The sequence below is a fragment of the Urocampus carinirostris genome, chromosome 19 (genome assembly GCF_059441175.1).
Source record: "Urocampus carinirostris isolate Australia breed hairy pipefish chromosome 19, RoL_Ucar_1.0, whole genome shotgun sequence".
Taxonomy (NCBI): Eukaryota; Metazoa; Chordata; class Actinopteri; order Syngnathiformes; family Syngnathidae; genus Urocampus; species Urocampus carinirostris.
Window position 1 is genome coordinate 2281911 of NC_142367.1, and position 22079 is coordinate 2303989.

At 41.0% G+C, this 22079-nt stretch overlaps 1 protein-coding gene across 11 annotated transcripts in view; it reads left to right on the plus strand.

The window, feature by feature from the left end:
* Nucleotides 1–22079, plus strand: part of LOC148346882 (calcium-activated potassium channel subunit alpha-1a-like) — a 160294-nt gene that overhangs the window by 115930 nt on the left and 22285 nt on the right. For all 11 annotated transcript variants that reach the window (XR_015848094.1, XM_088324041.1, XM_088324042.1 and 8 more), the window contains 3 exons: nucleotides 6203–6293; nucleotides 18290–18413; nucleotides 19250–19474. Coding sequence is in view for 10 of the 11 variants with exons in the window: in XM_088324041.1 (XP_088180167.1) it covers nucleotides 6203–6293; nucleotides 18290–18413; nucleotides 19250–19474 (440 nt within the window). In the remaining variant the exon portion in view is untranslated. The remainder of the gene's footprint in view (nucleotides 1–6202; nucleotides 6294–18289; nucleotides 18414–19249; nucleotides 19475–22079) is intronic.

Here is a 22079-nt window from a genome sequence, read left to right on the forward strand (position 1 = left end):
ATGACTGAAAGAACAAGATCCCAGATACAAGCACCTGAAATGTTTCCTCCGCAGGGTGGCTGGGCTCTTCCTTTGAGATAAAGTGAGAAGCTCACCCATCCGAGAGCAAGTGCTCCCCTGCATTGAGAGGAACCAGTTGAGGTGGCTCAATTATCTAAGGATGCGTCTTGGACACTTCCCTCGGGAGGTGTTCCCGGCATGTCCCACCGGCAGGAGGCCCCAGGGACATCCTGGGACACGCTGGACATACTACATCTCTAGGCTGACCTGGGAACACCTTGATCTCCTGTCGGATGAGCCCGATGAAATGGCTGGGAAGAGGGAGGTCTAGGCCCCCTTGCTGAGGCCGTTGCCCCTGTGACCTGACCCTGGATAATCGTAAAAAAAGGATGGATGGATGTTTCTCCACTTTCTGTTCCCTTTAAACGTTTTACTGTGTTTCTTGGTGAAAAAGTCAAACATTACACATCTATAACTTTGTAACGATGCAATGTTCAATTAAAATGTTTTATTTTATTTTAATTTTTTAATAAAAACAGGTTTGGCGCCCTCTACCGCACCAAAGTAGCACTACAACTCTCACATTACAACGAAATTGTGTGCACTCTTATTTGCATTGATTTACTATACTTCCATCCATCCATCCATTATCTGCACCGCTTATCCTCAGTAGGGCCACGGGGGTGCTGGAGCCCATCCCAGCCATCTTCGGGCAGTGGGCAGGAGACACTCTGAACTGGTTGCCAGCCAATCGCAGGGCACACAGGGACTGACAATTTGCTCGCTCATCCACACCTCGGGACAATTTGGATGCATGTTTTTGGAATGTGGGAGGAAACCGGAGTGCCCGGAAGAAACCCACGCAAGCACGGGGAGAACATGCAAACTCCACACAGGAGGTTTGATCTCATGACCTCAGAACTGTCCCGCATACGCGCTAACAACTGCGCCGTGCTGCCCTTTACCATACTTACTGGCTCATACATCATGCGATACAACAAATCGATGATCTAATCAGTTGTCAAAGCTTTAATGATAGATTTTAACCCAATTTATCGATTAGTTGTTGCAGCCCTAGCACCTTGACCATTCACACAGAAGTCGCATATTAAAAGATCAGATATGTATCGGATTTACGACCACTTATAAAAGAGGCCTGGGTCTGATGTGAAAAAACACCGGAAATGTGCCGTTCAGACAGACTACAACAGATCCGGTACAGGTAAATAAAAAACGTTTCCCTGCAATGTGAACCTAGCCTTAGTGTGCCCGCAGGGGTCCAGGTGGGCCGGGGTCCGCCCGAGCTGTCGGAAGTCTGTCGCTGCCGCATTCAAGTAGCGATAGCGGCCACGGCACTAAGTGTGCGCTGCGTGTCAGAATTGTGACTAATGAGGCAGCGTGTGCAGATGTCAGCTGCTCATTCATGAAATATTGAAGAGGCTGCAGACATTGTCAGAGAACCGCTGGAACAACACCGCCCCACCTCACCTCCAACGTGCCTTTCCATTACCATGTCACCCTCCAGTATGTGCACTGCCTTTGATGCGCGTGTTCATATATAAAACACAACAAGCAGCCTTCGACATCCATATATATATAAACAATATAATCGGACTTTGACTTACTAGTTGCTGTTGTGTTGTCACCAAGATCTTAAAGCAAATGAGTTTGGACAAAGACAATGAATGAAAACTTTATTTCGAACATTAAAATAAAAACAGGACAAAAACAATGACTCAACAACAAAAATGTTAACATAACATGTTCGAAAAAGGGTAATAAGAAGCAGGCAATTATTTTCCCTACCAGTTCATCTTCCCTATTGAATACATTTTACAGATAGCTCCTCTTGTGTCTAATATGACAAAGTCTCATGGGTATACATATTACATAGGTCAGATATCAATAATTATAATAATAATAGTCAGATATTTTATGCACTAATCATCGTAGTACCCATATATTAGCGTTATAATGCTACTAGTCACTATATATCATTGTGACACCAATGCTAACAACAATAGCAATAACAGTTATGATATAATAATAGTAACAATAACAACAAGGTTAACTATAGTTGTAAACGCAGTATTTCAAATCTCTGGTATCTAGTACAGTAATTTCTTTATCTCTGTATTCTGCCAATATTGTTTTTGTATCTGTATTTGAACAAGTGAATAGTTGGACATTGTTTGATCTCGTCTTGTAAATTGTTCCAAAGTTAGACTCCGCACACAGACACACACATACTTTTCCTGGTTGTTCTCACCTTTGGGATTATGAATTTTCTACAGCCCCTTAAGTTATAATTTCTCTCTTTCCGAATGAATAATTTATGGATGTTTTCTGGCACTATGTTTTTGTTGACCTCAGATAGCAGTTGTGAAGAGAAAAACTTTACTAAATCATCCGATTTTAATAATTTGGACTGCAGGTATAAAATATTAGTATGATCCCGATATCCTACCCTGTGAATGGTTCTAATTGCACATTTTTGGAGGATAAAAAGGGGCTGTAGTGAACTTTTGTAATTATTGCCTCAGACTTCTGCACAATATGTTAAGAATGGCTGAACTAGAGAACAATATAATGCATACCTGTCAACCTGTACGGTTTTGCCGTACTAAGTACGTTTTTTTATGCATTTTAAGACTAATACGCTGTACAAGAAAATCTGTACGGAAAAACGCAAATTTGTCAATCGCATGTGTCTGTCGCCTGGGGATTTCCCATCATCCATTATTCCGAAAAAAGAAAGAAAAAAAACGATTATTTTGTATTTTGTACGGGAAAATACGACAGTTTGTACGGGCATGGAGCCGTGGATGTTGACAGGTATGATAATGAATACAATGCATTATAGTTTAAAAGGAATTTGGCTTTATTAATTATTGAAATGCTTTTAGATACCTTAGTTTGTATGTGTCCTTTGTGTGTTTTCCAGCTTAATTTATTGTCTATTCTCACCCGTAAAAACCTAATTTCTGTTACAGTGTCTATTGAAGCACCATCCATTTTTACTTCTTAATTTTTATTTGCCTTGCGATAACCAAATAATATTACTTTGGTTTTATTTAAATTTAAGAGTGGGCAAACTACAGCTCGTCTGGTCTTTTAATCCGGCCCGCAGAATGAAAATGGTAAAAATATGATACTATATACATATGTGTGTGTGTGTGTGTAGTGCAGAATTATTAGGCAAATGAGTATTTTGACCACATCATCCTCTTTATGCATGTTGTCTTACTCCAAGCTGTATAGGCTCGAAAGCCTACTACCAATTAAGCATATCAGGTGATGTGCATCTCTGTAATGAGAAGGGGTGTGGTCTAATGACATCAACACCCTATATCGGGTGTGCATAATTATTAGGCAACTTCCTTTCCTTTGGCAAAATGGGTCAGAAGAGGGACTTGACAGGCTCTGAAAAGTCAAAAATAGTGAGATATCTTGCAGAGGGATGCAGCACTCTTAAAATTGCCAAGCTTCTGAAGCGTGATCATCGAACAATCAAGCGTTACATTCAAAATAGTCAACAGGGTCGCAAGAAGCGTGTAGAAAAACCAAGGCGCAAAATAACTGCCCGTGAACTGAGAAAAGTCAAGCGTACAGCTGCCAAGATGCCACTTGCCACCAGTTTTGCCATATTTCAGAGCTGCAACATCACTGGAGTGCCCAAAAGCACAAGGTGTGCAATACTCAGAGACATGGCCAAGGTAAGAAAGGCTGAAAAACGACCACCACTGAACAAGACACACAAGCTGAAACGTCAAGACTGGGCCAAGAAAAATCTCAAGACGGATTTTTCTAAGGTTTTATGGACTGATGAAATGAGAGTGAGTCTTGATGGGCCAGATGGATGGGCCCGTGGCTGGATCGGTAAAGGGCAGAGAGCTCCAGTCCGCCTCAGACGCCAGCAAGGTGGAGGTGGGGTACTGGTATGGGCTGGTATCATCAAAGATGAGCTTGTGAGGCCTTTTTGGGTTGAGGATGGACTCAAGCTCAACTCCCAGTCCTACTGCCAGTTTCTGGAAGACACCTTCTTCAAGCAGTGGTACAGGAAGAAGTCCGCATCCTTCAAGAAAAACATGATTTTCATGCAGGACAACGCTCCATCACACGCATCCAAGTACTCCACAGCGTGGCTGGCAAGAAAGGGTCTAAAAGAAGAAAAATTAATGACATGGCCTCCTTGTTCACCTGATCTGAACCCCATAGAGAACCTGTGGTCCCTCATCAAATGTGAGATTTACAAGGAGGGAAAACAGTACACCTCTCTGAACAGTGTCTGGGAGGCTGTGGTTGCTGCTGCACGCAATGTTGATCGTGAACAGATCAAAGCACTGACAGAATCCATGGATGGCAGGCTTTTGAGTGTCCTTGCAAAGAAAGGTGGCTATATTGGTCACTGATTTGTTTTTGTTTTGTTTTTGAATGTCAGAAATGTATATTTGTGAATGTTGAGCTGTTATATTGGTTTCCCTGATGAAAATAAATAATTGAAATGGGTATACATTTGTTTTTTGTCAAGTTGCCAAATAATTATGCACAGTAATAGTCACCTGCACACACAGATATCCTCCTGAAATAGCTAAAACTATAAAAGCCCCACTCCAACTTACAAAATATTCAGCTTTGATATTAACAGGGATCAGAATGGAGATTTTCATTTTCAGCTGAAATAGCCAGGGTCCAGGAATAAAGCAGGGCAGAGCCCACCCGGCCAATTTTTCTAACGGCCGCCAGGGTGCGCCAGAGCAATAAAGGAAAGAGTGAGACAGTCGGATTTTGAATTTGTTTGCTACGCAAGAGAAAAAGTGAAAAAGTCGGAATGCCTTTGGGGTTCAAAAACAGCGGAAATCCGCGGATCCGCGGAAAATTCTGATCCCTGTATTAATGAGACTTTTGGGTTCATTAAGAACATGGTTGTTGTTCAATAATAAAATTAATCCTCAAAAATACAACTTGCCTAATAATTCTGCACTCCCTGTATAGTCGTGAAAATACGGTAGTTTTATTGTACTCTCAGAAAAAAAGAAATATTATAAGTATAGCGGATGTCGTCTATCGCTCTACTTTTTAAAAAAGGCCCAGAAGTGACACCACTTCCTTAGCGTGCCCAGGAGGGACAACCTTGAGAAGCTTCTGGTTATATTCTACAGCGCCACCATAGGGATCATTCTAACCTCCTGCATCACGGCGGGGTAGGCAGGATGCTCTGCAGCAGACAAGAAAGCCCTTCAAAGTATCATAAACACAGCCCAAAAGATCACTGACTGACCCCTGCTCAGCCTTGTGAACATTGCAAGCTCTCGCTACTTCAGCCAAGCAAAACGCATCCTGAAAGTCTTTTCACACCCTGGCAACCATCTTTTCGAACTACTACCATTCAGCCGACGGTTCAGATCCCTCAAAGCCTGAATGAACAAGCTAATGAATATTTTTTTCCCCGAAAGCTATCAACGCACTAAACCAAAGTAGTTTTTAAAGTGCAATGTCCTGGTTTAAGGGCAATACCCCGGTTTTAAGTGCAATATCTTAGTTGTGTTTGAGATGTTGTTGACTTTGATTCCAAACAGTTGTTGAAGTAGTATTTTATTTTCTTACTGTTAAATGATTTTACATGGTCCTGTTTATTATTCTTTATTTATACTTTGACTTTTTTTCCATAATATTCTGCAGATTAAAGGTATTTCAGTTGTCATGTTTACTGTATTACAATTTAAGTGCAATATACCGGTTCTTTAATGCTAGATGTTTCTATTTATGAGTGAATGACAAAGGATGGTTAAGAATGACTGATATCAATTTAGAACGGGCTAACCTAGGGTCCCAGGTGGCCTGCTTGGGCCAGCAGGGGGGCCCGAGGTGGAATCGAACCATACGATGTGGAGCGGGTAAACCAGTGTATGGTGCGGGTCCTGATAAAGGCTTGCATGGCACAGCAACTCACCACTTGTTCTGTGGGCTTAATGTCCGGTGTCAGGTTGGAAAGAGCGAAGTGGAATGAATGTTTGGTGAATGTGAGTGTTTTTGACTCTAGCTACTTCCCATCAGGACGTTATGGCTTTGATATATAGATACATAGATGTATGAGTCTTTATATTGTATATTTGGAATGCAACAGTAATTTCGTTGTTGCAATACAATGATAATAATGGTGATTCTGGATTAGACTGATTTTTACACTGTGTTGTTGCAGTGCAAGACGACCAACAGTCGGTGCTGTCAAAAAAAAAACAGCGCAACGGAGGCATGAAGAACTCCCCCAATTCCTCGCCAAAGATCTTACGGTAGGACAATATCAAGGTCATAACCATCAAGACATCCATCCATTTTCTGCGTTGTTTATCCTCACTAGAGTTGCAAGGGTGCTGGAGCCGATCATAACATTGATGTAAAACAGAAATTAATGGTGAAGTTACCTCAAATATTATGCCATTGGTTCTCCCTTTGGTTTCTGGGACGTTTAAATCGTAGTAAACACTCAAAGGAAAGAGGACAATGAGTTTTAAGCTTGCAAGGAGAACAGGAGAAGACTTGACAAAAAAAGCCCTCAAGATGCAAAAATTCCAACCTTTTCTAAAAGTCCTACTCCAAGCCCTTTTTTTTTAAAATGATATCTTGGTTATTAAAAGCAATGAGCCCTAAAGGGTGTTTGAATGAAAGAACAGCAACACGAATGGCCAATAGTGACAATAGTGTAAACGTGCATAATAATGAAAAACCCAGGCATCCTGAGCAATCTTCTTTGAATGTGTCCAATAGTTAAAATAGAACTCCAATGTTGTAAGCAAGCAGAATAATACAAAAACAGACAAACATTAAATTGTTATCAGTCTTCTCAACATGCTTTTTCCTCGAGTTAAAACCATCTTGTTCACTTTAAAACCCACGATTTACAGTAAGTGTTGATTATATGTTAGAAAATGATGGATAATGAGATCAAATCAAATGTCTGGTTGTTCTGAAACTAGCTCACCAGTTGTGGGTCATTCTGATTTTCCTTGAAATTTAATTTCTAACTGGCATTACATTTCAATGGTTGACTGAGCTTATATTAACTCAACTTCTCATAATTACAACCTGATAATAACATAGCAACAACATAGTAATGATAAGACAAGTTTTCATTTTAGAAATTCATATCAAACTTGCAGCCCTTTGTGCCAACCAGTAACAAAAAGTAGCTCTCGGATTCAAAAAGATTGGTGACTACAGCTAAAAAATAAACTGAACTGTAATGAATAACTTTTCAACTACAAATAGTCTCTCGGTTGTTCGCTCTCTCCTTTCATACAGGCACGCCCCCCCCCAAAATACATTGATTTATTTAAAATACGTTCTGGGTTTTGATTTGTTCTCTCTCTATGTCTCACTATTTTTCTCAGTCAGTAAGATAAGAAGTTCACTCTTAGGGCCCGGTCACACAGCCGTTTGCGTCTGTATCGCGGGTAAAATTTTGCGTTTTTTTTGCCCGTGGTTGCTCGCGATGGAAAATGCGCAAAATTGGCCAACCCGCTGTTCATCGGTGGTATGCCCGCAAAACAGACGCCGGCGACTGTTCCGCTTTCTCATCGCGTCATTTCCGCGTCATTTTCTCTCGATACATTGATTGATTTATTTTTATTTTTTTGTCCCACCCCTAATTCTGGTCTCCATTAATCGCAAACATCGAAGGAGCTCATATATATTTTTTTATGATTAGTGAGTGCTTTTGCCCGTTCGGGCCAAGCGAAAAGACCATGTGTCCCTGACTGTGCACTGTGGCCATGTGCACAGTACAAAACTCGCTGGTGGCACTTATGCTAGCAACCGCCAGTCACAGCATATAGCCCGAGGCTATTCTTGTCTTGCGGGCCCCTTGGAGGCGCAGATTGGCTGCTTTGCTGCAGCAGGACGAGGCGCTTTGGAATGCTACCTTGCTTTTATCTTGTCTTTGTAATTATGCCGAGGCTTATTGATTGTGACTCCGGATGAGGCTGCTGTTGGTCACCAGGGGCGATAACTTGCGTCGTAGGCAGGAGAGGTTAGCATCTCATGAAATTGACCTTGCTTTTAGCAGTGTCTGAAATGACGTCTGCCCGGACGCCCAGAGCGTGCATCTTTTACGTCGGGCGTACAACTTACACAACGTCTCCGCCCGGGTGGCAGACAACTTTTTCAAGGAAAAAAAAAAATCTTTCATTTTAATTTTTTCAAATCAAACGTTTGCTTTATTCTGATTTCGAAATCTTCGTTTGGCTTGGAAGTTTCGGAATTTCGTTTCGTTTGGCGATTTGCATACTCTGGCAGCGAATCAGAAGCCTGCATCGATTAACTTCGTGCTTCCGTACTCTCCCGAGCGTTATAAGGTCGTGCATTTGCATATCATTTTCCAAAATAGACGCACAGAGAACACAACAACTCGTTGAATGATTTCAGTATGATGAAATCACCATTAGATGGCAGGGTGTGGCTATGACCAGATCTTTGTCCAAACATCGAGGAAGCCCCCACTTTCTACTTTCCAGTAGAGTGGTTAGCCCTGAAAAAGATTGTTCTCGGGTATAAAATCATTCAGCTGCTCTGCCACAACTTTTCAAATACTTAAGAATCAGTAGTTTGACACAGGTCTATAATTAAATACGCTTTCTAGGTCAAGGTGTGGTCGTTTCAGTGTAGGTTTAATAACAGCGGACTTAAGAGCCGCTGCAACAACACCTGAGGAGAGTGATATATTTATAATATTTAGAAATGAAGGTCCAAGGACTCCAAAAAGACCTTTCATCAGCGAAACCGGAAGCGGGTCAAACAGGCAAGTAGTCGGTTTGGCCCTATTCATCACCTGTTTAAGATTATCAAGTGACAGATCACTAAATTGGGAAAAGATAAACATTTTGCATTGAATGAGTTTAATAAATATTGTGAACTGTATTTAAGTTTTGTGCTCATAGTAAACTAGCCATCTATTTGTCTGCCAAAGTTGGGGCGGCAGTAGCTCAGGAGGTAGAGCGATCGTTTTAGGATTAAGGGATCCCAGTTCGAATCCCGGCTTGTCCGTGTTACATGTCGAAGTGTCCTTGGGTAAGACATTGAACCCCCAATTACCCCCAATAAGCAGGCCATGTAAGGCGCTAACCTGCTTATTGGGGGTATTGGGGTTTCAGTGTCTTACCCAAGGACACTTCGGCATGTAACACGGACAAGCCGGGATTCGAACTGGGATCCCTTAATCCTAAAACGATCGCTCTACCTCCTGAGCTACTGCCGCCCCTAATGGTCGGTGGCTGGTCAACAACACGCTCACATTCACCAAACATTCATTCCACTTCGCTCTTTCCAACTTGACACGGAGCATAAAGCCCAAAGTACAACAAAGGGTGTGTTACTGTCCCATGAACCCTTCATCAGCAGAAAGGCCAGACAGCATACACTGGTTTACCCCTTTGCGTCACATGGTTCGATCCCACCTCAGCCCCCCTACTGGCCCAAGCAGGCCTACAGGTGCCCACTTTCAAAAGAAATTAACCCATTACCCTCATTTACTCTCAAACCCTCTGCCTCTGAGCCATACATAACTATTGGTACCACCACACCTTCATAAAATCCTCGCTTTGTATCCACCCACCCTCTTCTTCACATCCACCTCTCATCCTTAAAACCATCTATAGAACACCTCAATACCTTACTCTTGTCTGCATTCACCTCAAGCTTCCTTCTCTAACAGACTATCAAACTCAACGACCATAGTTTACGTTGTCAATAAATGATTTTTATCATGGCTGCATGTATTCGACATGTTTGTCACTTGCGTGCCTAGTTTGAGCGATGAAATAGGTGAAAAAAATGTTATATCCCTTTTTAATCAAATATTAGGGGTGGGCTTTATACACGAGTGCGCGTTATACATAATTTAAAATAGTTGTGGTATGACGTTATTGTACTTAGTAACTCAGAGGGTTTGACATGAAATCAAGCCTGACCTTTAACCTGAAAAAAACAACAAAGCGAATGGTAAGCAGGTTGTTCACGGCGGTAGCCCGGAGTCGCATTTCCCCAACATAGCCTAGGGGCTCCCCCGCCTCAGCAACAAGATGAGTGTGTGCTGCTTGAAATGCGGATCTGCAGTCAATGTGTGGCCTGAAGGCCTTTGTAAATAAGTCATTGCGGACAGACTGGCTGCGTGACGCTGAAGAACGAGCCTCTGACAGTTGCATGACGACAAAGAATGCGCCTTTAACAATTTAACAGAGATGAGATATGGAAGGAGGGGATGCAAATTTTGACCTCGGGGCTATTGTATGAGTTATTTTTATTTGTAGTGATCAGTTGGAACATATTACTGCATTTCATACTCTTTTTAAACTACACATCCTGAAACCAGTACAGACAGGTACAATAAATACCCACCTATAGGGGCACCAGATTGCAAGGCGCACCCCTCAAAAAACGTAAAAACACAGTTGGCCCGAAAACAAACTGAAATGTATTATTGCAGGGGTGTTCCAACTTTTTAGAAAGCGGGCCAGATTTGATAAGCTGAAAATGTGTGAGGGGATAATATTCAAGCCTGGCACATTTTGAACAATCTTTAATCAAGTCACCCTGTATAGCTTGAAGTGCTTTGCGATTAGGTTGGTAACCCCGTCGCCTTTGAAGCATTTTCATTTGACACGCAGTCTTGTGAAAAAGCACCTGTGCTGTTAAAAACGCTTCTAGTTGCTTCACCTTTTCCAGCTTCAGTTTCCAGTTATCTTTTTTGTAGTTGGCATGTTTTGTCTGACCTCTTAATATTATCAGTGTCTGAAATAACATTGGCCTGGCCGCCCGAGGTGTGCATCTTTTACGTCGGACATACAACTTACAAAACGTTGGCCGACAACTTTTTCAAGATTTCAAATCTTCGTTCGGTTTGTAAATTTCGGAATTTCGGTCCGTTTGGCAATTTGCGTACTCGGCAGCCAATCAGAAGCCTGCATCGAATAACTTCATGCTTCCGGACTTTCTCGAGCATCATAAGGTCATGCATTTGCTTATCATTTTCCAAAGTAGACGCACAGAAAACACAAAAAAATGGTTAAGTGGTTAGGAATCAAGCCAAAACCTCAGCCCCAGAAGAAATATTCAAAAGAACCTAACAAAATTGATGAGACTACAAAGCGTAAACGTACATGAAAAGCATCGTGGAAGGAGGAGTTAACGTGGGTTGTAGCAGACGACACAACGCAAACATTGAATGAATGAAGATGAATAAATACAGGTACATACTGCTGGCAGACGGAAAACAGCGATATAATCTACATGCAATTAATTTCATCAGTAGATTTATAATATACTTCATTTTAATATTTGGCAACAGCGGGTCTTTTTGCGATGAGTCGTCTCATTGCATTTCAAGTTGTAAAAAATGTGGCAGGCAACTTTATGGCTGGGCAGGCAACTTTTCAGAGTTGTCTGCCCTGGTTTCTGTTAATTTTTTGCCCTGAGTTTCAGACACTGATATTATATTCTCCAACAGCCACAGTCTCTTGGCAAATCAGGGAGATGCAATTGTTTGATTTTGGTAAAAAAAAGGACTCCAATTTCCACTCATCCTTGAAGCGGCTGCCCTCAGTCAACTTTCCTTTTGTTGTTTACGGTCGCCATGTCAGAAATGCAGTGGGCCAAAATTCTCACAGAAAGCCAAGTGCGAGGGTGCTAAAGGGATACTGCAATTGTCTGTTACTAATTTCTTTTATACTGCGGTAAACAGTACTGGTGGGCCCCATATTATTAATTTTATGACAGTCTGAAACTGGCCCCCAGGTCAAACTTTGTACAAACCTGTATTGATGCAGTCAATACACCTTTAAACTATACAGTATATTTTAAAATCGGCACAGCATACAACAAACGGTATTTTCTGTACTGTAAAATGCACTGTTGATAAACACAACAAGAGATATATTCTAAGAAAAGAAACATAAGAAAAAAAACGCCTCAATAATAATTAGTCAAATCTTACAGCCCTAGAACATATTTTAATTTTGAACTTTCTTAAAGACCCACTGCCTTTCAGCTAAGGCCCACTTTTTATGCCCTTCATTTACTAGTCCAGCCCCGGTGAGAATGTATTTTCTATTGTGTGGCCCCCGAGCTAAAATGTGTTTGACATCCCTGGTTTACATATTTTTCCTTATGCATTGCCAAAGTATTGGATCTGAGACTATTGTCAAATACAAAGGCGAGTAATGTAATGTTTATTTCCATAGCCCATAATCAAAAGAAGTCTCAAAGGGCTGTGCAGACTATTATTACACCATCCCCTGATCTAAAACCTTCATGAGGGCAAGGAAAAACTTCTTATACCTCAGCATGGCTAAAATGAAGGCTGTGATTAGATTTCTGTAAATATCATATGCTCTGTTCTGTATAAAATATGATATTTTTTCTTGTATGTTGTCTCACCGCGGTGTGGCAGGTGATGGTAATGTATGGTGTGGGTGGAAAGTTGTTGGAAGAATTGAATAGTTTTGATGTTAACAGCAGAGCATGTGTAGGAGTAGGGAGTGAGACAAGTGAGTGGTTCCCTGTGTTGACTACGGTGTGTGATGTCACCATGGCTGTTTAATGTGTACATGGATGGTGTGGTGAGAGAGGTGAATGCAAAAGTATTTGGCAGAGGTGTAAAGATGACAGCGTTTGTGGCTGATTCTGAGGAAACATTGAGAAGGTTGGTAATGGAGTTTGGAAGAGTGTTTTATGTGTGAATGTTGGGAAGAGTAAGGTGATGAAGTGTTCACGTGATGGCATGGGCATGGCGTTAGGAATAAGGTTGCATGGACAGGTGCTGGAAGAAGTTGAAAGCTTTAGGTACTTGGGTTGTGATGTCGCTGCAGTTGGCAGAATGGAGTGAGAGGTATTGCACAGAGTAAATCAAGGAAGCAAGGTTTTGGGTGCTCTGAGGAGAGTGTGTGTAACAAGATTATGAGTATGGACGTTAAAAGGGGACTGTTTGAGCGTGTGACTCTGCCGACTGTGTTGTATGGTGCAGAGACTTGGATCCTCAACGCAGATTTGAGAAGCAAAATACATGTTTTTGACATGAAGTGTTTGAGGAGTAAGTTAGGAGTGACAAGATTGGATGGATTGAGAAATGAAATTGTGGGAGACAGAACTGGAGTAGTAGTAGAACTGAGCAAGCGTGTGGATAAGAGAGTACTCGGTTGGTTTGGACACATGGTGTGGATGGATGAGGAGCGAATGTTGAAGAGGATCTACAGAGCAGAAGTAAATGGAAGGAGACCAAAAGGAAGGCCGCGATTGACATGGATGGATGGTGTTATGAGTCCACTGCAGGAAAGAGGTCTAAATGTAGTGGAAGCTAGAGCTCTTGTTGGTGATAGGAATGAGCGGAGAGGTGTTGTAAAAGGATAGTGGGATGTTTGGACGCGTTCTAAGGGATGGGCAGGGCACCCGTATGATGCGGCAGGGGTAAACCAGTGAAAGCTGTCGGGCCCTTCTGATCAACAGAAGAGTGTGCTGTGTCACCCTGACCCGAGTGACATGGCTGCTTTCTTGTGTCCTGTTTCATCTGGAGGGACGAAAGCATGACCAACTTAGGTACCGAGGTGCCTAACTTGTTTGGGTGTTTGGGCATTTGGGTTGGCCATGGCCCAAAAATTAGTGTGTGGTTTTTTTGCTATTTTTTCCTTTTTTTAATTTTCTTTTTATTTATTTTCTTTGTTATTGTATGTGTTTGTCTTGCTGTCGGTCACCCCTCTGGAGGGATATGACCAAGGTAGATAGATATTGTCTCAATTGTGATGACACAACTGCTTTGTTTTACTGTATGTTGCGCAAAGCATTTTATTGTGCCATCCAAAAAAATCTTAGTAATCAAAATATTTTCAAGTCAATGTGGCGTCCGCGACTGAAAGTTTGCCCACTCTGGGCCTAAAGCCAGTACCATAAACACATGTTAGAGGGATTGCACAGGTGTAGGAAATGCTTGAAAATTCAGGAATATTATTGTTTTTACAATGCTTGGCAATCAGGGTCGCGACTTTGAAGCTCACTTTTGAAGTATTTTCATTTGTCTTGCAGGGTCTTGTAAGAAAGCGCTTCTGTGCCGTTATAACAGCTTCCAATTGCTCCACCTTTTTACAGCTTTAATTTCCAGTTATCTTGTCGTAGTCAGCATGTTTCATTTAGCAGTGATATTATAGTCTTTGAAAACAGCCACTTTATCTTGGCAAATTGGGCAGACGCAGTTGTTTTGGATTTCGGTAAAAAAATACTCCAGTTCCCACTTGTTAACAAAACAATTATCAGCAGTCTCTGTTTCGGAAATTGGGTGTGCTAAAATTCTCACAAAAATCCATGGGCAAGGTGGCCACAGGTCTACTACCATCATCTGGTGAAATGGTGTTTTAATTTTTATTTTTTATTTTTTAGAAAAAGAACAAATCTGTACTGCGGTCAACATTACTGGTGGGCCACATTTAAAAAATGTTATGACCAAAGCGGCGGGCCAGTAAAAATGTGATCACAGGACATAACTGGTCTAAGCCAGACTTTGTATATGGCCTGTTGTACACAAACCCTTGAGTACTGTAGTGTCACAAAGGAACAAAAATAAATCAATTTCAATTGCTATTCAAATGTCAAACCAATTTGAACATGACACATGCTCCTACTCGGAACTCTTTAATAAAGCCGCTTTATGTTAGCGTCGGGGCGTCATCGCCATTTGCGCAGCATCGTTGTCTGATGCTTAGCGTGTCACAGAGCGTTAGCCGACACGCCAGCTAGCAAAAAAGCCCGTCATGGTTGACGCTGAGCGATGGCCGTCCTGGCAGGTGGCACGTTAGTCAAAGATGGCCAAGCTAAAGTGACAGCGAGCCTGCCCACGCCTTCCGGTTTGATGAAATATTTAGATTGGGTGCAAAAGCACCAAATGCTTTCACTGTCGTGAGGGCCCTCACAGACAAAAGATCGCAAATATGCTAGGCTTCATGTCGTTGCGCTATTATTCCAAATTTGCAGATATCCCTCGCTGATTCGCAGTTTACTTTTGCAGGTTTTCCTACTCTGCTTATTTTCATTGTGCAATATGTTTTGCATTCTGATTGGCCTAACTGTTACCCTGACAGTTTTCTGCCTGTTGGTCTTTGCACAATTTAAGTTGTACATGTACGTAAAACAGATTGATGAACTTAAATTTTATACGCGCAAATTTTTTTCTATTTTGAGTTTTAAAAGCTATCATGTAACAAAACGCTCTGGACCGGCAAAAGCACAAAAGGCAGAGCAAAATGCTCTCCATCTCTGACAATGTTTGGCTTCGTAACTAGTCGAAGCAGGGATTGGGAACCTGTGGCTCGCAAGCCTTATATATCACTTTTTATGAGGACATCTGGCTAAGAGAAAAAATGTAATTCATGCGAAAAATACAAATACATTGTTACCATTCAGATATGAGCAAAGATGATTTTCGCCTCATGCATAGGCAAACAAACAATGATATTCAAAAAGTAGTGATTACAGCAATTAAGTGGGGAAACCGTATTATTTTGCTCAAAATGATTGCTTTTCGACAATTTCTACAATCACCTGATGGTAGCAAGCAAGCTGCTCAACTACACACAACCGCCAATGTTACCATGACAGCTAACAACTTGGTATTATATTTGTTATTTTTTAGTATGTAATAATTTAAAAAGTGCAGTACCTTTTAGGGCTGTATAATCTTAAATTGCAAATTTTCAGACTAGTATTTCAACTTCTATGTGATTTTAAAAGTAAATTGCGTTTTCTTTGCTAGCCATCACTTAGGATAGTCAAATGACAGTCAAATTGAGCCTCAACACTCATTACTAACTGCGGGAAGGAGTCAATTTTGAAGTGGTATATTTATTCTTATATAGAGCACAGGCTACACAGGACAAAATCTATCAAATTATATTAATGACAGACTTTATTATATATTCAATGTTATATCATCAAAAATGACACAATGAAATAAAATGTGCTGAATATTTAGCTTTTGTTTTAAATTTGGTCTTAATATAAGTTGAGGCTCTGTAAAATAAGTATCAAAATATTTGTGCTCTTATAGCTCTTTGGGTCAAAAAAGTTCCCAACCAATGGTACACGTTATCACTTGTCCGACCAACAATGTGTTTGTTACGAGCGGGTTCTACAAACCAGGTGTCGCCTAAGGCTAGCTTGGGCTCTTGCGTAGCCTGAAGGGGTGGCTGTTTGTGGCTCGCATTTTCATGCATACTTAAAAATGTACTTAGCGTCCCGTTCTTCCTGAGAGCCCATATGGACTAGACGGACAAGACGTATCCTAAAAGGTTTTGGACAGAGACAGAAGGCAGCCGTCTTTGGCTTTCAAACAGATGAGGTGGCCCGCTTTGATGTCTCCAGTTTTTTTTGAAGTGCAAATGGGAGTGCGTCGTCTCGACAGTTGCGGCTGACGCCGTCTGAACCCTGCAGCTGATAAACACTGACCTCTTGTTACCCGAGGAGATCAGTATTACTGTGCAATAGTTGTATAGACCAGGGTTCGTAGGGGTGCTTGAATTCCTTGATAATGCTTAAATTTTAATGCTGTATTTTCAGTGACAGGAAAATGCTTTAATTTTGGGTTAAGTGCTCCAAAATGCTTGAAATTATTTTCTATTGCAGTTTCCTGGCAGTCTTACGCGATAGACTAAGATACATGATTGACTGCATATCAACTTGCACACACCTGCTGATTGTAGTATTATTTACCTATCTTACCTTTTACATTTTATTTTCATATTACTGCCACTACTGCTGCTGCGTGGCACATTTTACAGTATGTCATGTCTTATATGGCAGTTTTATTACTTCAGTATTGGTCAAAAGGTGACTTGTACTTTTATCTATTATCTCAGGTTAGGTCTCTTCTTTGCATCAGCGCTTTATTGTCGCTAATGTCTGCACATGTGAAACAAAATTCTGATTCTTTGTATATCAAGTACATCTAAGGAAATTACAAATATACTTTGACAAGTTGGGTGATTAAGCTGCAAGGACACATGCTTTTTTGCTTGATTGTCCGTGCTCCTTCAATAACAACAAGAGGTCATTGGAGGTATTAGTCACCTCTAAAGCCAATACAAGTACAGTGGCTTGCGAAACTAATTGGCCCCCTTAAACTTTGTGACCTTTTGCCACAGCTGAGGTGGGAGAATCTGTCCAAAGGACAACAATCAGTCGTATACTGCACAAATCTGGCCTTTATGGAAGAGTGGCAAGTAGGAAGCCATTTTTTCAAGATATCCACAAAAAACTGTCGTTTGAAGTTTGCCACAGGCCACCTGGGAGACACACCAAACATGTGGAAGAAGGTCCTCTGGTCAGATGAGATCAAAATCGAACTTTTTGGCAACAATGCAAGACGTTATGTTTGGCGTAAAAGCAGCACAGCTCATCACCCTCAACACACCATCCCCACAGTCAAACATGGTGGTGGCAGTATCATGGTTTGGGCTTGCTTTTCTTAGGGACAGGGACGATGGTTAAAATACGGGAAGATGGATGGAGCCAAATACAGGACCATGCTGGAGGAAAACCTGATGGAGTCCGCAAAAAACTTGAGACTGGGACGGAGATTTGTCTTCCAACAAGACAATAATCCAAAACATAAAGCAAAATTTACAATGGAGTGGTTCAACAAAAAACATATCAAGGTGTTTTTTATTTGTTAAAAAAGTTTAAAATACACAATAAAGTGTGTTCCACTTCTTGATTTTGCCCCACTTATTGTTGATGCTTCACAAGATATTACAGTTTTATATCTTTATGTTTGAAGTCTGAAATGTGGCAAAAGGTCACAAAGTTCAAGGGGGCCAAATAGTTTCACAAGCCACTGTAGCACGGGGGACTAACTCCTTTTCTTTATTAATGTGTTGAGCATATGTTAGATAAGTTTATTCTGTTTTAATATTGGACACGTGCAAGGGAGATTGCATGCCAGCTTTTTTTTTTTTTTACTATTAAGCCTTACTGTTTGTTATTTTGTCTATTATGCACTGTATGTGCCCCAACCTAACCTCCACTTTTGTAGAAGCGCAGTGAGCAACATTAGCCTGCTGTAGCCACACGAACGACTTTAAACATTAATGGGCGCCTTCAGTTTGGAACGACAATACAATTGGGCAGCTCGCTTAAATATTTAATGTCTATTAAAGCTTTTGCGGCGCACATTGCATGGCGAAAGGTCTGTCGCACTTGCCAGTCACAATGTTCCGTAGATCTTGACGAATGTCCGATCAAATGTGTACTCTCATAGGCGCCACCAGCTTCTCATCTCAGTCAACGAGCAGATGGAAAGCGTTGATGAGAACGTGAAGAGGTATGACTCTACAGGGATGTTCCATTGGTGCCCGTCCAAGGAAATCGAGAAGGTCACCCTGGTAAGTGTCACAAAAAAAGACTTATCACAAATAGAATAGATGTCATGCGTGAAGTCACAGTCAAAGCTGGAAGCAAAACAATACTCCGCGCTGGTCAAAACACTGAGTAAACCAAGTTGTCGTTTCTGCTAGTTCACTGTTAAAATGTTGTGTTTTATGTGTGCCAGAATCTTAGAAAAGAAACCTAAGTGATCGTAAACTGAAGTTATACAGGAACCCAGTGGCCCTCCTGATCAAAGAAAAAGATTAGTTATGGTTAAATGCAATGACACAAAAACATTAGACTGAGGGATTCATCAAAAATCCTTGGGTTTGCAGCACACACTTCAAATCAGGTAAGATCAATTAAATATTGATGATTGTTTCCATTTGAATTCATATTAAGTATTTTCTTAGCTTTCGCCAACTGTTAGTGTGTAGTCTAAATGCCATCAAGTTTCTTCTCCTAAAAAAACTACGCGAACAATTAAATATATCTAATTTAACCACAACTCTCTTCTCTTTCTTTGATCATGAGTGTTCCCTGGGATCCTGTTAAACTTCAGTTTATGATCCCCAACATTTTTTCCCTCATTCTGTTACTTAAACACACAACATGACAACAACTAGCAGTGACAAAAGCCTTCTTTTCCGCTGTCTTCTGACCAGCACAAGTCTTGTCTTGCATCCAGCTTCGGCTGTGACGTCATAAATTCTGATAAAAACCAAACACGAGCACGCTTGTTGACATAACTTCGCCTTAGATTTAGCCTCCAGGCTAAGCCCCACCCACCGCATATGTCAATGTTAACAAACAAATAAAAGGGTCTATACTGAAATCCAGTTTTCCTGATCAGACTCGAAGTGAGGCGGCTATGACTGTGCTCAGCGGCCATGTGGTGGTGTGCATCTTCGGCGATATCAAGTCGGCGGTGATCGGCCTGCGCAATTTTGTGATGCCGCTGAGAGCCAGCAATTTCCACTACCACGAGCTTAAGCACATCGTCTTCGTGGGCTCACTCGAGTACCTCAAGCGCGAATGGGAGACGCTGCACAATTTCCCTAAGGTCTCTATCCTGCCTGTGAGTTGAACACTTTTGAAGCATCCATTCAACAGAATCTTACTGGCTTAAGTGCATATTGAAAACTTACATTACATACATTCTGGACTACAAGAGCGCACCTGATTAAAAAGCTGCATGCTCGATTTTCAGAATAAAGCTTAATTTGTTTTTTTATATCCCACACTGGATTTTAAGCCGCAGGCTTACACCGCGATAAGAATTACCTCCTTCTTAACCATTTCTTACATTTTAAGCCTAGCGCAATAATGGCCCCACCGCATGGTGTTGAAGCCTATGGCTGTAGAACACCAACGGCCACAGCATACCTGACACCATTCAGCTACAGCATTTTCAGCTACAAATTTAAATCGTGTGTTTTGAGATCTTGTGACCAAAACTGTGATTACAAAGACAAGAACATACAGTGAAGAAAATAAGTATTTTAACACCTTGCTATTTTGCTATTTCTCCCATTTAGAAATCATGGAAAAGTCTGGAATTTTCATCGTAGGTGCATGTCCCCTGTGAGAGGGAAAAACTAAAAAGGAAAATCCAGAAATCAAAATGCATGATTTTTTAACGATTTATTTGTGTGATATAGCTAATAATAAGTATTTGAACACCGGGGAAAATGAATGTTAATCTTTGGTGCAGTAGCCTTTGTTTGCTATTACAGAAGTCAAACGTTTCCTGTAGTCTTTCACCAGGTTTGCACATACTATAGGAGGGATCTTGGCCCACTCCTCCACACATATCTTTTCTAAATCAGTCAAGTTTCTGGGATGTCGCTGAGAAACTCCGAGTTAGAGCTCCCTCCCAATATTTTCTATTGGGTTCAGTTACCGAGACTGGCTGGGCCATGCTAGAACCTTGATATACTTCTAGGGAGCCATTCAATGGTTTTCTTGGCTGTGTGCTTTGGGTTGTTGTCGTGTTGGAAGACCCAGCCAAGACCCATCTTACATGCTCCGACTGAGGGAAGGAGGATGTTCCCCAAAATCTAACAATTCACAGCCCCCGTCATCCTCTCTTTAATGCAGTGCACTCGTCCTGTCCCATGTGCAGAAAAGCACCCCTATGCTTAACAGTAGGGATGGTGTTCTTCAGATTGTACTCTTCATTCTTTTTCCGCCAAACACGCTTAGTGGAGTTATGACCAAGAAGTTCTATTTTGGGCTCATCTGACCATAAAACCTTCTCCCATGACTCCTCTGTATCATCCAAACGGTAGTATCCAAACTTAAGACGGGCCTTGACATGTGCTAGTTTAAACAGGGCAACCTTTCCTGCCATGCATGATTTCAAATCATTACGTCTTAGTGTATTGCCTAAAGTGACGTTAGAAACTGTGGTCCCAGCTCTTTTCAAGTCATTGACCAACTCCACTAGTGTAGTTCTGGGCTGATTCCTCATCTTTCTTAGAATCATTGAGAACCCACGAGGTGATATCTTGCATGGGGCTCCACTCCGATTGAGATTTTTGTCATGTTTAGCTTCTTCCTTTTTTCACCAAGCTGCTTGGCAATTGCTACGCAGCCCTTTCCAGCCTTGTGGAGGTCTACAATTAGGTCTCTGGTTTCTTTGGACAGGTCTTTGGTCTTCGCCATGCTACAAGTTAAAGCCTTACTGATTGTATGGGGTGGACAGGTGTCTTCATGCAGCTAACAACCTCAAACAGTTGCATCTGATTCAGAATGAAACATGGAGTGCAGGTGGACTTCTAATGGGCGGAATAACAGGTCTTTTAGGGTCAGAATTCTAGATGATACACAGGTGTTCAAATACTTATTTGCAGCTGTATTACACAAATAAATCGTTAAAAAATCATGCATTGTGATTTCTGAATTTTTCTTTTTAGTTTAGCTCTCTCACAGTGGACATGCACCTACGATGAAAATTTCAGACCCCTAGATAAATTCTAAGTGGAAAAAATAGCAAAGTAGCAGGGTGTTAAAATACTTATTTTCTTCAATGTATGTCTTGATAAATCTACACGCAAGGATGTAAATCAAAGATTTGTGAATCTGCAGATTTCTTTTAATGGTACTAGAGAATTTGGAAAAAATGGCTTTGAAATAACCTATAGGTGCTTGAATTTGGCCATAAAAAGGTGTACAAACCCTGAATAATGGAAGTTGGAGCATACAATTTAATTAAACTTCTGTCAAGTACTTATTCATTTTAATGGTCTACTGTTGCTTGTTAAAATTTTTTTGATATGATATAATGAAATTGTGTGTTAAAAATGTCGGAAAAAAATGTTAAAACGTCATATTGTCAGATATAACGAAATTGTGAATATGTTTAATTGCTGTTAACATTGTCGAGAAAAATTGTTCAAACCTCACATTGTTTATTAGCTGTTAATAGTGTCAATAAAATTGTTCAAACCAAAACATAATATAATGAAATTGTGAATGTGTTTAATTGCTGTTAAAAATGTCGACAAAAATTGTTCAAACGTCATTTTGTTAGAAAATGTTATAACGAAATTGTGAATATGCTTAATTGCTGTTAAAAGTGTCGAGAAAAATTGCTCAAACCTAACATTGTTTATTTGCTTTTAAAAGTGTCAATAAAATTGTTCAACCCCCCCCCAAAAAAAACCACAGCCCCCCCAAAA